The 14,083-nt window shown below is 40.6% G+C and overlaps 3 protein-coding genes across 9 annotated transcripts in view; 1 reads left to right on the top strand and 2 right to left on the bottom strand.

Annotated features, from left to right (window-relative positions):
• Nucleotides 1-11,572, top strand: LOC129741729 (capping protein inhibiting regulator of actin dynamics-like). 6 transcript variants are annotated; one of them, XM_055733517.1, is made up of 10 exons: nt 2-343; nt 423-574; nt 994-1,050; nt 1,505-1,666; nt 6,892-7,271; nt 7,770-7,879; nt 7,975-8,022; nt 8,370-8,417; nt 8,482-8,529; nt 10,499-11,572. In XM_055733517.1, exons 1-10 carry the CDS (start codon nt 261-263, stop codon nt 10,938-10,940), a joined length of 1,530 nt encoding a protein of 509 aa, XP_055589492.1. In that variant the 5' UTR covers nt 2-260; the 3' UTR covers nt 10,941-11,572. The 6 variants fall into 6 exon arrangements, with proteins under 6 accessions (XP_055589516.1, XP_055589510.1, XP_055589492.1 ...); XM_055733511.1 differs by having other exon boundaries at nt 6,877-7,271; XM_055733529.1 differs by lacking the exon at nt 994-1,050 and having other exon boundaries at nt 6,877-7,271.
• Nucleotides 11,453-13,568, bottom strand: LOC129741764 (uncharacterized). Of its 2 annotated transcripts, none has more exons than XM_055733556.1 (4): nt 13,254-13,568; nt 13,050-13,190; nt 12,513-12,664; nt 11,453-12,451 (listed from the first exon to the last, which is right to left on the bottom strand). In XM_055733556.1, exons 1-4 carry the CDS (start codon nt 13,379-13,381, stop codon nt 11,592-11,594), a joined length of 1,281 nt encoding a protein of 426 aa, XP_055589531.1. In that variant the 5' UTR covers nt 13,382-13,568; the 3' UTR covers nt 11,453-11,591. The 2 variants fall into 2 exon arrangements, with proteins under 2 accessions (XP_055589531.1, XP_055589526.1); XM_055733551.1 differs by having other exon boundaries at nt 12,513-12,667; nt 13,254-13,566.
• A 57-nt stretch (nt 13,569-13,625) lies between these two features.
• The window catches only part of LOC129738252 (CCR4-NOT transcription complex subunit 6-like), a 10,212-nt gene continuing 9,754 nt past the window's right edge, over nt 13,626-14,083 (bottom strand). The window contains exon 4 of the mRNA XM_055729436.1: nt 13,626-13,634. Coding sequence (XP_055585411.1) covers nt 13,626-13,634 — 9 coding nt within the window. The remainder of the gene's footprint in view (nt 13,635-14,083) is intronic.

Raw genomic sequence — 14,083 nt, 5'->3', positions numbered from 1 at the left:
AAAACGAGTCGAGTAACTCGACTGTCAGAGCTGTTTCAACGGAATTGATTGGAAGATCTATTTAATGACTTGATCAAAGCTAGGGTTGATAGCTATTATTTGTCTTTCGAATCTTAACCAACTGATGATGTTTGTGGAAAAACGAATAAGTACGGAGCAAAAAGAATAAACAATTGTCTTACCTTCCGGCTGCGTTTAAACATCAATCTCGAACACAGGAATTTGAGGATGAGAAACGTGAAATTCGCAACTCGACCGCCATGCTGCTGCGTCAATTGAACGATCCAGTGCCACGCGTGATCCAGCCAACACCCCCACTACCAGCGGCCGCCGCTGAGCCAAAGTAGGTCGAATCAATTTTCACTTTTTTCTGGGGAAACAAATTAATCAATCAATTGTTTGATTACTTTTCGAACCCGAAGCCTCAAGAAGTGGGTGTACGATCCGTTCAGTGCTCAGAACAAGTACAACAGCGACACCTACGTCAAGAGCACCATCACCGATCCGCTGCGCAGTGTTGCCAGGAACATCGAGGCCATGGCCAGATACCACTCGCCCGCTTCCCGTTACGTCGGTAAGTGTCATCGTAACAAGCCGATTCGCCTAAAAGATTTCGCGTTTATTTCTGTTCTTTATTTCTTTCTTAGTAGCCTTATCTGGCACTTGTACCGCTTTCAAGTTTCAGAGCACTTATTTACTTACTTATAGTTAGTTTATGGCGAGTTCCTTCTATCCATGCAAAGTCATTTCGCATCACATTCCGTAGAGCGTTGGCGAATATTCATCATCCCATACCTGTCATCAAAAAATCGTTGTAAAAAGCATTCTGTTTGATGAATTTAATTTCTATTTTTCCAAACTACGCGCTTGCCATTTCTGCTACCATAAACAAAACAAATCTAATCCGTAACTGCATCACCTGCTTTGGATGGCTTGAACAAACTCTTCCGCTACTTGCCTGTTTCAACCGCAACCGCAATCGAAAATCCGTAGAATACGTTCTGTTAGACGATGTTCTCTGGCGTTACACGTACTACGTCGATGAAAAGGGTTAGTATTGACATTCTGGTTTATCGTGTTAAGTTCGGTTTTGTGTTCAGGTACGGTGCGCAAACACACAAACGTTCGATAGCACAGTGCTCCGTTTCGTGTTATTAGACTAGGAAAAGAATCGACCTTTTTTTTTTGTCTCCGGTCATTTGAACCCGACAGTTTGGGGTCCACAATCTGTCCAAAGGTACCTTCTTTCCATTGTAGATAATAAAACAAAACTCAACCCTTACATCGCAAGCTGATTGGTATGTAGGTTAAAAAAATTGAAGCGTATCACCCATCTATATACAAGCAAATATATGCCGAAAAATAATTTGTAATTAACCATTTTCCAAAATCGAATGCCAAAATAACTAAAGATGTATTTTATGAAATCACACCAAATAGAAAGCACATTGATTTTTTTATTTCTAAAATCGAAACTATCCGGATTTCTCTCCGCTTCAAAAAGGCAAAAATCACTTGGCCAGTGCACGCATTATCGGATCGGCGGCGTACCCGAAGTCGAAGCCCCGAATCTATAACTATGACACGGCCCGCGTTGGCAGGGAAGTCAATGTCATGTCCCACTATAAGTCAAACCGTACACAGGCCAAGACGGACGTTGAGGAAGGTAAGCACCAAAGAAACCAGCGCAGACAGGCCAAACAGGCAGAAAGACAGAAACCCATCTCCGAAACCACTACTGTTATTACCTCCTCACCAAAACCACAACCACCGACACCAACATCACCACCACCACAGATAGAATCAAAGCAAATAGAAACCCCAGAAATACCGGAACTAGTTGAGGAATGTCAAAACTGACTTAGTCCACAGCTGAAATGAACAGAAACCCAGAACAGCAATAGAATAACGGATTTCTGACAACATTGAAGTTCAAAACACATTTCGAAACGTCAATCACTATGTACACAGAACATCAATTCGCAATCCGTCGAAGTAGGCTCTGCGAGGAGCTTGTTCGCCTAATACGCCTGACTCCCGCTCTCACACCAAACCTACCTACTACACGCTCATTAGATTTTCAAACCACAACAACAAAAAATGGATGATTTTCAGCTGACTTCTAGTGGTGCGCATCCAGAGTAGCTAACATGTATTGTTTTATCCTCGCCAAGTACGCAGCCATTGTTGCTATAGTTTTCTGCTGTTGGAATCCGCATGGCTGCATCATTCCGCCAACAAGTACCTTAACGCATCAGACAACCTCGGCACTGCGTTTTACTTTAAAAGCAAAACAAAAATCGCAGCGCTTTTTGTTTAGCAATACAGTAGTTGCGTTGACTATTTGCTAACCCCTTGTTTTATCTCCTCTGTTCGAAACATGTACAGTATTTTTTATCCTGGTTTCTTTCTTTCCCGTTGCACCCTCAGATCGTAGTTACTACCGTTACTACCGTTACCCATCAACCGTTTTAATAAGATTCTTCGCCTATCCCGTTACATCGTTTTTCACATCCTACCGCCGCGTGTAAATGTTCACCGAATCATATCTCTAGACGCCATCGTTACAGAATACACTAATCAATAGAACGCGTTAGTAGGTGTGTGTGTGAGTAGACGTAAAGAAGAAACAGGCAGCAAATTTTAATTGATCATTTTCTTGGGTCAAACGAAACTCGAAATTTCGAAACGAACATCAACGAATATTTTTAAAATATGTTAACAACACTATATTTATCGTATGTTCATCTCCCAAATCTCGTTTGTTTGTATTTATTGAATTAAATTTTATTATTTACCTCTTGCCTAACCAGTGGATACAAGAATAAAGCAATACCTTGAAAAGTACTACTTGAAGTACTCTTACAAAGTGCCCGACGAGTTCCGGGAGTTCCTTCACGAATAAACGCCTGCTTTCGAGCCTAGCGCCCATCCTCGTAGCTTGCAAGAAGAAAGAGAGACGGTTTGAGTCCGTTCAGATTGAGAGAGAGGGAAGCATACCGGTAATTGTCAGTGGAACACTGTCTGATAACAATGTGTTACTAACAGCCGACACAGATTCTTGTTCAAAATTTTGTGATTAAAACAAATAAACTAAATAGACTAGCTAGAAGGTCAATTTCGAAAATCATCCACGAAAAATTGGGACAGCTCACTTCGCCATCACACAGCACATCAACCAAGAGTTCATTGTTGTTTGATCAACTAAAACTTTGTCCGTCTCCTCTCACGTGGTCCCTCCAAAAACTACAAGCTCACAACGACATCGTCACCCGAATGAACCGCAAAAAGCAACAGCAAGCACAGAGAGCACTGATCTGGAACGCCAAGGAATCCTTGGAAGATTACATGTAATGATCCTTCTAAAAAAATTAGCCAACCTAGAAGGAATAAAACCGATTCCGAATCGGTTATTGTTTCTAGGGGAGCAGTTTCTTGTTTATTGTAGTTAGTCTCGCCCGTTTGACAACAGTCTGTCTCGCAACGAACGATTGCTGTCAACCGTTCGAGCTTTCTGCGAATTCAAATTTCGAGATGAAGTAGACACTGACGGTGATTTGTCTTCTATTTATCCAGCTTTAGCACGCTACCGAAAAAAACTACTACACTCAAGGCTCATAAGAAACGCAAAGCTCTCGAAGACGTTATTCGAGAACTGGCAGAATCGCAACCTCAAGTAAACACAGACAAGAACAACCACTAAAACAACAGCATTAGCAGAAGCCAACAATACCAACACAAGCAGATACGCTCATGTAATAATAGAACACGCTCATACTTAGTTTTTCTCTCAAGCTTTTCATTTCTACGCGAGTACAGGCTGTGTTATAACATCATAAATGCCTGAAAAAAAATTCTCATTCATTTGCCAACTCTTCAGGCATTTTTGTTGAACATCAATCACTCGAAACGGACCATCACGTTTTTGTAATTGGCTGCGTTTGTGATTTTATTGTGTCTATTTTATTCCAAGTTTTTTCGAACGGAAATTTGACGTATTTGAGCTGTTTGTTTACCAATAGGCACAGTACATACGTCTTTTTCGGCACCTCCAACCTAAAATAGTTCGAGCTGACTTGTTGTTTCCCATCTGTAATGATCACCTGAAATGTTTCGAAAACCTTTACAGATCTTGCTCTAACAATTTTCTTTAAAATTCCACGCTTCACAGTAAAAATTAAGAACAACTTATACCGGCAGCAGCTGTACCTTCCCCACACCAGAACCTATCACAACATGTGCAACCCGAACAAACGGAGCATGTACAATGGGAAGTTTGTCTGGTTGGATTACAAGAGCAACAGGGCTGCTTGTTAGGAAATATTATGAAAAAAAAGCACCACCGGGGGGAGCCGCTTTGAAAAACTGACTACAAAAAAACCAATCAAATTTGCATCTTCGATGGTAAATCTGGAAACCGTTCTGTGTTTGTTGATATCCGGTGACACTTCGTTTTCTATGTCTCTACGTTCATTCGATCGTATCTCTCTGTGTTCACAACTTCATTCTATGTTCGTTCAGGTTGCAAAACTTGAAACTAAGTATCGTGTGGCTTCATTCGAATTTTCTTGAATTTGGACCAAAAAGTATCCCTTGGAAAAGACTCCAAAGCAAGTCGAAACATCACATTATCCATATCGGCCCTAATAAACAACTTAACGAAACAAAAATACGATTCACACTTGTTGCGTACACATAGTTAATTTTTTCATTCAAAACCATGACAGTGACTAAAATGTCAACGAAATCCTTCAAATGAATCAGATCAAATTGAACTTATTGAATTATACACAAATTTTCTAATCAGTGGATCTACTTTTTTCCCCCATTTATCTTTTCTCTCTCTATCTTTTTCACTCTCTTTCTCTGTCTTTTCCTTCCTCGCTAATATGTGTCTTGTGTTGTTCTAATTCCAGTTGGAACTGATACTAATGTTCAGAAATCGAATCTCGGGGACAAAAAGGGCATCTATAGCAGCGATGTTAATCTGGCCGCTTAAGTTGAATGTGAAAGCAAAATTCTCTTAAACCGATACAAACAAACAAAAACTAGGCGAAACTTACCCTATTAAATCTCAACACTCTCGCCAGTGCTCCTCAGGCTTAAAAACTTTCACAATATAATTTTCTCAAATAAAAGCAATCAGTTAAAATAACCACGATTGGAATATAAGTTTTCGATTCAGCCGCAAATTTTCAGTTGCCATTTTTTGCACGTTCCACACGTTGTTTGTAAACAAAATTAAAACTAAATTTGGCTTTTTTTGGTTATGTTTTTGGCTTTTCTTTTGGCTGCGTACTGCCACGCAAGTAGCGTCACCAGCGATATTGAATTCCAAGCAACTTCCGAGATAAGCAGATAAAACTTTTATTTGTTGGTAAATTTCAGTTGCAAAGAAGAAATCAAATTAGAACTAACGGAATTAAAAACTTGAAATGCATTTTGCTGCCAAAACAATCTTAACATATCAAAGCGCAAAACCGAAACCAGTCTCCCGTTTACATGTACGTTTCGAGAGGGAAAACAAAAAATCCACCGGTTAAGATGTTCGGTTCTGTTCGTTTAGTGACAAGTAATTGTCTGTTAATTCTGCTAAGGATAATTTATCGTGCCTATACATTAGTTGTTTAATGTAAGTTAAGTTGAAGCTCACTAGCAGAGACTAGAAGATTTATTTAGTTTTTTTTTTTGCGATCGTTCAACGATTATATGTATTTACACAAAAGATTGTTTATCTACAAAAATAAAGAATATAGTCATCAAGAAATAGCGAGAAACATAACCTCTCACATTAAATGAGTGAGGAATTTTCCTCGAGTGGAAATGGATCGAAATATTATATTTACTTTGCTTATTTACGTTGATGTGTATTGAATCCAGAAAGGGAACATTTGTAAATAACATTCGAGAAGAAAATGATCAACAATAAAACAACCAACTATGAAAACGATCTTTGAACTCTACGTTTCTTTCTTCAGTAACTCAAAATATGTGTCCAATGTGTTTACCGTGTACAGATTCTTAGTGAATGTTTCTTCTAGAGCATGCTAAACTGCCCAGCCCCTGGTTCTTTCTCTAGCTGTAGGTGTACAGTAACAATCGTAAGCAAGTAGTAAGGTGCTGTTGCAGTGCCATCTCTTTCTATCTCTCACATTATTCGAAGTAAAAAAAAAGATTTTTTTCATATTACCTTAATGCGATCTCGATTCAAACATGTGCCTTCAATTCGCCGGGATACACTCCCTGATACAAACGATGAAATCAACTCCACAAACCAACCTCCTGTTTAACCACTATTAAAAGTAAGTAAACTTCCCAATTTCTCATGATTTCCGCTTCTAATTCAGCTCATAACTTTTTCTTATGATTTAACCATTTTTAAAACACTTACCCGATCACCCGCCCGATACATTTGACCGCACTGAATTTTGGAAGAAATAAATGGCGTCTGTTTTCAAAATGCAGTTTGAACTTAACAACAACAACAACAAAAAAATACGATCAATGAAAACAGCCAGCGCTGGTTGTTGGAATTGGCTGCATACTTTTTATCTGGCGTGAAATTAGCTTATCGACAGTCCCAGAAGACACCAGGACTATATCTCGATTGATAGAATCACAATTTTTGTGGCAAACGCAAATATTTGATGCATTGCGTGAAAATCACCATATCACGAATCACAACTATTATCTCTCACACAACTCACGACATTCACCATTAAAAAAAAAAAGAATCGTATCTTTTCCATCTATGTTCATTGTTGCAAATCTCTTCTGTTTCTGCTTTTGGTTCACCATTGCACCAAACCACAGATCACCTCTTAGCCCCATCAATCCCATCTTTCCTAACCTTACATCTGTCTGCGTTCCACACAGTGAGATTAAATCCAGTCCGACCAACGCGCAAGTTCAACAACCCGAAGCTATACGACGACCCGACCGATCCCAAGCTGCAGGACAAGCGGGAAAAATGCGACAAGGTCGCGGAGCTGAACAAGCATCGGTTCGAACCGGTCAATCTGGAAAAAGAACGCCGTAAGATGCTCGAGGATGCCCAGAAGAAGGAGGAGGAATCGATCGCTCGGGAAAAGCAGCGTCAGGAGGAGAAGGCTCGCCAGGAAGAGGAAGCTCGCCTTGCTGCCGAAGAGGCCGAACGCAAACGCAAGGAGGAGGAACGGCTAGCCGAGGAAGCACGCATCGCCGAGGAGGCACGGCTTGCCGAGGAAGCGCGGCTAGCCGAGGAAGCCCGCCTGGAAGAGGAAGCCCGACAGGTGAGTTGAGACGCCTTGGAAAATCGCGGGGGTTAATATTCAACCGAACGGCATACGGGTAAATTTGAAAAGCATCTGGTTTCTTTTTTGAATCCTCGGCAATTAAGATGTTCTTCAGAGAAAAATACACGTTGAAAATTGACATTTGATATAAAATCGTGGGTTCCTTAGAGCAAGTTTACTGTTATTCGGAAAAAGTGGTAGAAATTTTGTCACTTTTTGCACATTTTGAAAATTTCGCCATGCAAAAACATTTTCAAGATCTGTGGCCTTCATGATTTTTAACAACACGTGTTGTACTTTCGCATACTGTGATATAAAAATAGCAATATTTCTATCACATACGGCTGAAATAGGAAAGTGCTGTAAAAAAATACAACGCCCAAAGATCTTGAAAACATTTTTGTATGGTAAAATTTTTAAAATTTCTACCACTTCTCCCCAACACCAGTGAACTTGCTCTTACGGTTTTTCTCTGTTTTATTATTTCCTCGACAGGCTGCAGAGAAAAAGAAGAAGGCTGCCGAGAAGAAGAAAAAGGCCGAGGAGGAGAAACGCAAACAGGAAGAGGAGGAACGCAAACGCAAGGAGGAAGAAGAACGCCAACGGTAAGTTCTGCAAACATAGAGTACATTGTTTTCGTAAAGTAAACATTTGGAGACAGAGCAGTGGAATAAATTGTTAATAATTCACTGATTCACAGAAAAGCGGAGCAGGAACGCAAACGAAAGGCCGAAGAAGAAAAGAAACGGTACGATTGGCAAAGAGACGTTTCCAGCGTTCCCCAAATGTGAATTGGCGATAGGAGTCCGTCGTTTTGCATGGGGATAGCTGGATTCTGATTTTCTAAAACTTTGGTTTCGTTTTCACTCTCACGCACAAGAAACTGTGTGAATACGATCCTCCATGTTATGTGTCAGTTACCGTCCTGTGCAGTCGTCAAAAATTGGGTTTCAAACTGTGTTCGTCTTGCTTACGATTTAAATTAATACCTTGAAATGTGTGATTTTCCGCGAATTTAAAGCAATACTTAATATTCACGGAAAATTGAAAAGGAATAATCTTATGTCATTTTAATAAAGATTTTAACCTTTCCAGATTGGAGGAAGAGGAGCGCAAACGAAAGGAAGAGGAGGAAAAGAAGAGGTAAGAATTTAGAAAGTTGAGTAGGATATATAGTATGAAATAATCATGTTTTCCAATTTGATAGGTTGGAAGAGGAAGAGCGTAAACGAAAGGAAGAGGAAGAAAAGAAGCGGTATGTCTTTTTTGCCTAATTTTTAGTGAACATGGTTTTTGGCTGAATTGAATTCTGTACTCGAAAAACAATTGACGATAATGTGGAAAAAAACCCATTTTAATGCGAAACATCCTTGATATGAATTTCAAAGGTTAAAAAAATTGCACCACACTACTTTGACCCGAATGACAATTGTGAAAGAGTCTTCAACCCTTTAACGATCTTGAGTGTCAATATGACACTATTGCTTTGGCGGCTTGAGGGACCCTCAATGAATTATTGATATCTTAAATTTTTCACCATTTTTTTTGTGGGCGCACCTTGAAAGCCCAGGAAAATAAAACTCCCTAATCAGACCTTGAAAGTCAATTTGACACTCCTCGCTTAAAATCGCCTTATCTATCTTGTTTCTCAAGCAATTTTTACTTAAACTATAGTTTCGGAAACCTCGTAACGTAACTCAAATATGTTTCTCAGAGATTAATCAGATACAAGTTTGCACTGGATTTTAAGTATATTCACGCAAAATTTTTGCAGTAAACTAATACTCACCAGAAATCCAATTTTATACCAATTCTAGCGTAACATTTAAAAAGGGCGAAACTAGCAGTAAGCTCGAAACGAGAGAAACGCGTTTGAAAATTCGGAACACCTATTCAAATCCTATTTGTAAAATCGACCACTTTTTGTTCAACAAAATCAAAAAATGTGCATTATATTCTCTTATTGTTCGATGGTTATCAAAAACTTTAACTTTTTTCACGTGATTTCAGAGATTTTCGAGTTTCGCCCTATTATTGTTTTCGATTTCAGTTACGTCTGCAAGTTTCGCCCAATTGATCGGCCGTTTTTGTTTTGGTTTTGAAGTTACGCCAAATCATCCTACACGCAAAAACTAATTAGGCCGTTTTGTCACACACGGTCAACTCAGTTACGCCTTTTGGCTCTACACGAATAGAAAAATTCACTCCATTTTGAATAGGCGTAACTTCACGTTCCAACGAAAATGCATCAACAGGAAGTTTCGCCCAATTGAATTTTATCAATTTTTTGAAAGTTCTAAGTAATTTTAAGATGAAACCGCGTTTGATAGGATGCATCCGGAATGACCGTTAACTCGATTTGTTTACATTTGGCAGTTTCGCCCTTTTTAAATGTTACGCTAGAATTCTAGTGGTATAATGACACAAAAATATGATAAATAAAAAACTAAAAGTAAATCCAGACAATTTTCGCGAAAGCTTGCGATTTTGCCTGTGTTCGCTTGCCCGTCGGCATTGAAATTAGAAAAAGTGAGGCTCAGCGTTTTTGGCGAAGATAGAAAGGAGTGTAGGCAACGTTCAAATCCAAAGTTTTCAACTGGTACGAACTACTTTTTGATTTAGAATTGAATTGATTTAGAAAATATTTAAAAAAAAAATATTGTGGAGATCTTGCTTGAATATTCTCCAAATCCAATGCAAAGTTGAATTTAAGTGCAAAAAAAATATTAGAAATTGCTAGTTGACAAAAAGTTCCAAAACCAGCTGCATTTGAAAATTCGTCAAAATTCCTGTGTTTCGTATTTTGACAACCCTAAAAATGAATAAATGTGCCAAATTACGTCAACTATTCAATTCTCTTTTCAAAATTTATCTGGTGTTAAACAATTTTGACGGTTCTTTGATTTCAAAGTACCTAGTCAACTTATTCCCTCCCATAATTAGTTTAAGTGCAGTGACAGAGGTTCATTCCCAAAGTTCATCCGGAGTTACGTTTCTTACCTAAAGCGACTTCTGAAATCGAGTGACTCGGGTGACTCGATTATAAAAAAATACACTATAAACGAGTTTCTGTCAATAAATGATAGAATATTACCCACATTTTCAAACGTCTAAATTTTATCCCTCAGTTTCAATTGTTTTCGAGTACAGTGTTCATTATTAAATGGTCTTTTTTAAAAAATAATTCTTCCTCATATTGATACAATTTCTACCCCCTTCTACAGATTGGAGGAAGAGCGCCTGGCTGAGGAGGCCCGTTTGGCGGAGGAGGCTCGCCTGGCCGACGAAGCCCGCCAGGCCGAGGAGAAAAAGCGCAATGAGGAAGAGGGTACGCGCATCACCGAGGCGCAGAAGATCCGCGAAGACGAACTGGCTCGGTTGAACGAACTGGAGAAGCAAGCCATCGAAGAGAACAACGAGGAGTTGTTCCGCGAGATTGCGGAACTGAAGCGCATCGCCGAATCGGACGAGGAACTGTTGAAGCGACAGGCCGCCAAGCTGGAAGAAGGGGCCCCCGAGGCTGCCCCAGCTGAACCAGCCGCCGTTGAAGAACAAGCCGCTGCTCCAGCGGTTGAAGAGCCTGTAGCCGCCCCTGCCGAAGAACCAGCAGCCGAAGTTGTTGCCGAAGAGAGCAAGACTGAGGAGAGTCCTGCTTCCGAACAGTAAACTCTAACCAATAAAAAACAAGTATTCGTTTAAGATCGTTAGAGTTAATCGATGTGTTCAAGAAGCTGTCAATGAGAGTTGTTAATTTGTTATTGTTATACACATTACATATACTACAGGATCCAATGGAAATTATAATTCGATTTATGCTGTTGAAAGACACAAACGATATATTGGAATCGAACGCCGACTAAACTAAGAGTGTGTGCAATTTGGAACCGCTACCTTAGTAACTCTAGACATTCGTAAGAATCCGCGAAGAAAGCGTGTGCGGTTGGCCGGCGAGATCTCGGCAGTACGACACATCACTAAGGGTATAGACTTGGGCGTCTATATGAATGACCTTCGGTAGATCGTACGGAGAATCCGAGAGCTCGGAAGCGGCAAACGGCCTCAACCCGGTGCTTCTTATTGTATTCTTCTCTAGTGCATTTCTCTATCTCGCTATAACTCGAACTCCCTAGCTGAAAGCTTCCTGCGAAAAAAAAACTAAAAACTAGTAACAACAGCGGTTGTTCTATCGGTAGGATTTATTACTTTTAATTTTACGAGTTAATTAGATACAAAGAACAACAACGTCTGTTAAGTTTGTAAATTAAAAATAAAATCTCAATAAACGAACCTTAAAATTAGGTGGTTTTATTACTGTTTTTACAAATTCGCCTCAATGTCGATTCCCATCGGAGGGGTGAAGGAGAATGGCTGTTTCAACTGAACTTTATCAAAATGTACATCCTCAATGTGCTTTACCTGTGCTAGTTTCTCTTCCAGTAGATCGCAGGATTTGTCCAGCAGGGGTGCCCATTTGGGCGGGGGTAGTTTGAAGTCTTCTTCCGGTGGCATGACGTGAAATTTGATGTCCGGTCCCAGCAGCAGAGAAACTTCGTCAAACATGTCCATCAGGGCCGTGGCTCCTTCGACCAATTCGGAAACTGCTCGCCTCTGCGTATCACTCCAGGTAACGGTTTTCTTGTTTGGTCGATGTTTGCGTGGAGGAATCGGAGAAAGGCGCATATTCGCGATGCGTCTTCCTAGTATCAGATCTTTGAAATCATTCCACGGCCGATCGATGTCTCCAACGGAACGTCTCGGTAGTTCTCGGCCAATGTAGTTCTCACATTCCTCATCGGAGAAGTCCAGATTCTGCCAAGCGTTGAATGCCGGTGGTTCCAGGAGTCGCCCTTTGTGCGTCGTTGGCTCCTGGGAAGAAGCTGCCAACAAGTTGGGTGTGTTTTGCTCTTTCAAACTATTCGTAACACTTGGAGCATCCATCGGATTATCCCTTCCATCTTTGCTCTCCTGATCGAGCTCCGGAAACATTTGCTTGATTTTAGCGTCGATTTGCATCAACTCCCCAAAACTGGTGGTTTCTGGTTGATTCAGCTGCAGCTTTGAATCCACCTCAAGAAACTTCCCGAACGAGACACTGCTCCGGGGAAGTTCTGTTTGCGTAGCAACCTCCATCACTGGAACACCATCTGTCATCTGCGCCACGGAATGGGACATGATCACTAGAAAATAGAAAAATGTTGGTCATAGCCTTCTTTGATCTTATAAACACCTCAAACCTACATTTCCCAACCTCTCGGACCAGAACTTGTCCATCTGTTAAAATCGCCTCGTCCACCATCGGGATCAAATCGGTCGGCCTATCGGTGGACATTTCCTTCATCAGCTTGGTATGGATCGGATCCGTTTGGACGGACGCGTTCACGCGACGCAACCTTCTGCAACAAATGGGAAATTGTAACTGCAATCGTATCAACCTTTAACAACAGTCAACATTTTCTGAGGGCGGCGGCGTGCGTGCGTGAATAGTTTCTGCGCGTATGTTTCACTTCCATGCGATTCGACGTTCGCCTGCAGGCACAGCGCCATGCGCAAGCTATTTTTAAACTCCTCGGCCAAAATCGGGAAGCGCATAGAAATGCAATGCTTCCAACCTATCAGATGGAGATGTTCACAGTCATAATAAATTTAAAAAAAGGAACAAAACTATAAAACCTCAAATTTTAATCTAGAACCGATATTAAAATCTAAAATTTTGATTCAAGATTCTTTTAAAACGATCCCTCATTCGTGGTTGTCATTTCTATTTTACACAGTTACCTGGACATGTCCAAAATTCTCGCTCGCAAATCGGTCTTTTTCGCGGCACCAGCCTTCAGGGTGACACTTGCCGGACGCCATGGGGGCCGTTCCTTTGGTTCCTCCTTCGGCGCTTTCTTCGCCGTTTTTCCTCCAGCCGATCTAAAGCAGGAATATTCGATTTATTAATTTCTCTAAATCAACGAATGAATGCACACGAGATACCTGCTAGTGGCGGTGGTCGGGGAATTCGCTTTCATGGAGCTGGCCACCGATGCCGCAATTGATTCGTCGCTAACGCTCAGGGATTCGCTGGCCGTGTCCGAGGACGGTGATTTGCTCATTTTGCTCATCCGATAGTCCGGAGTGAACTGGCCTTACGAAAGTGTTTCTGCACCAGAACGTGTCCCTCTGTACCTAATTAGTGTTTAATCGATCGATTGCAATTTGTCTCAACTAGGCAAATATTGGCCATCGGAGTGGTGGTGCGGAAAAATAACAAACTTTCTGCTGCGGCGCGGAAAAGATTCGTCATACCGATAGAACACCTGGTGCTAGTCTATCTAGCTACTGGTCGAGCATTATTGACAGTTGAGTCTACGTTGCCTAGGCAAGGAACAAACTAGGAAGTAACAACCTTCGAACCTTTCTCTCAAAACATATACCAGAAGGTAGACATCGTGATACCTAAAGCATGGTGGCTCAGTACGGATTAGTTGGATTTTGCAATTGCACTTCCGAAGGGAAAATCAATAATTGGGGTTTCCCGAAGTTCAAACCACAATGTTTTACCCATACACACCGCATCAATAGTTTGTTTGGGTTTAAGTTTTTTTTGCCAATTTTTTTAGTGAAGTCATGGAAGTGCCCTGCTCTTTTGTTTGCTGTTTTATTTTGTTTTATTTAATTTAAAAAAAAAATCATTATTACGCCAACATTGAAAAAAAATTATCGATATTCGTCTTTAGAGAAATTTCAATATCCAACTCGTGTTGCTGTTAACAATCGGCCCAACCACATTGTTTTGGTTCTGTTTTGATTCTTTCCCAAGAAGC

This window comes from Uranotaenia lowii, chromosome 1, assembly GCF_029784155.1.
Source record: "Uranotaenia lowii strain MFRU-FL chromosome 1, ASM2978415v1, whole genome shotgun sequence".
Classification (NCBI taxonomy): Eukaryota; Metazoa; Arthropoda; class Insecta; order Diptera; family Culicidae; genus Uranotaenia; species Uranotaenia lowii.
This window is presented reverse-complemented; position numbering and strand designations above follow the sequence as displayed.

Coding starts and splice junctions, on each gene's coding strand:
- LOC129741729 (XM_055733511.1), top strand. CDS start 261: ATGCTGCTGCGTCAATTGAACGATCCAGTGCCACGCGTGATCCAGCCA. Junction 7,272..7,769: donor TGGAAGAGGAAGCCCGACAG/GTGAGTTGAGAC, acceptor TTTCCTCGACAG/GCTGCAGAGAAAAAGAAGAA. Junction 8,023..8,369: donor GCCGAAGAAGAAAAGAAACG/GTACGATTGGCA, acceptor TAACCTTTCCAG/ATTGGAGGAAGAGGAGCGCA.
- LOC129741764 (XM_055733551.1), bottom strand. CDS start 13,381: ATGAGCAAAATGAGCAAATCACCGTCCTCGGACACGGCCAGCGAATCC. Junction 13,191..13,253: donor CCGACCACCGCCACTAGCAG/GTATCTCGTGTG, acceptor TTCCTGCTTTAG/ATCGGCTGGAGGAAAAACGG. Junction 12,452..12,512: donor GGTCCGAGAGGTTGGGAAAT/GTAGGTTTGAGG, acceptor TCTATTTTCTAG/TGATCATGTCCCATTCCGTG.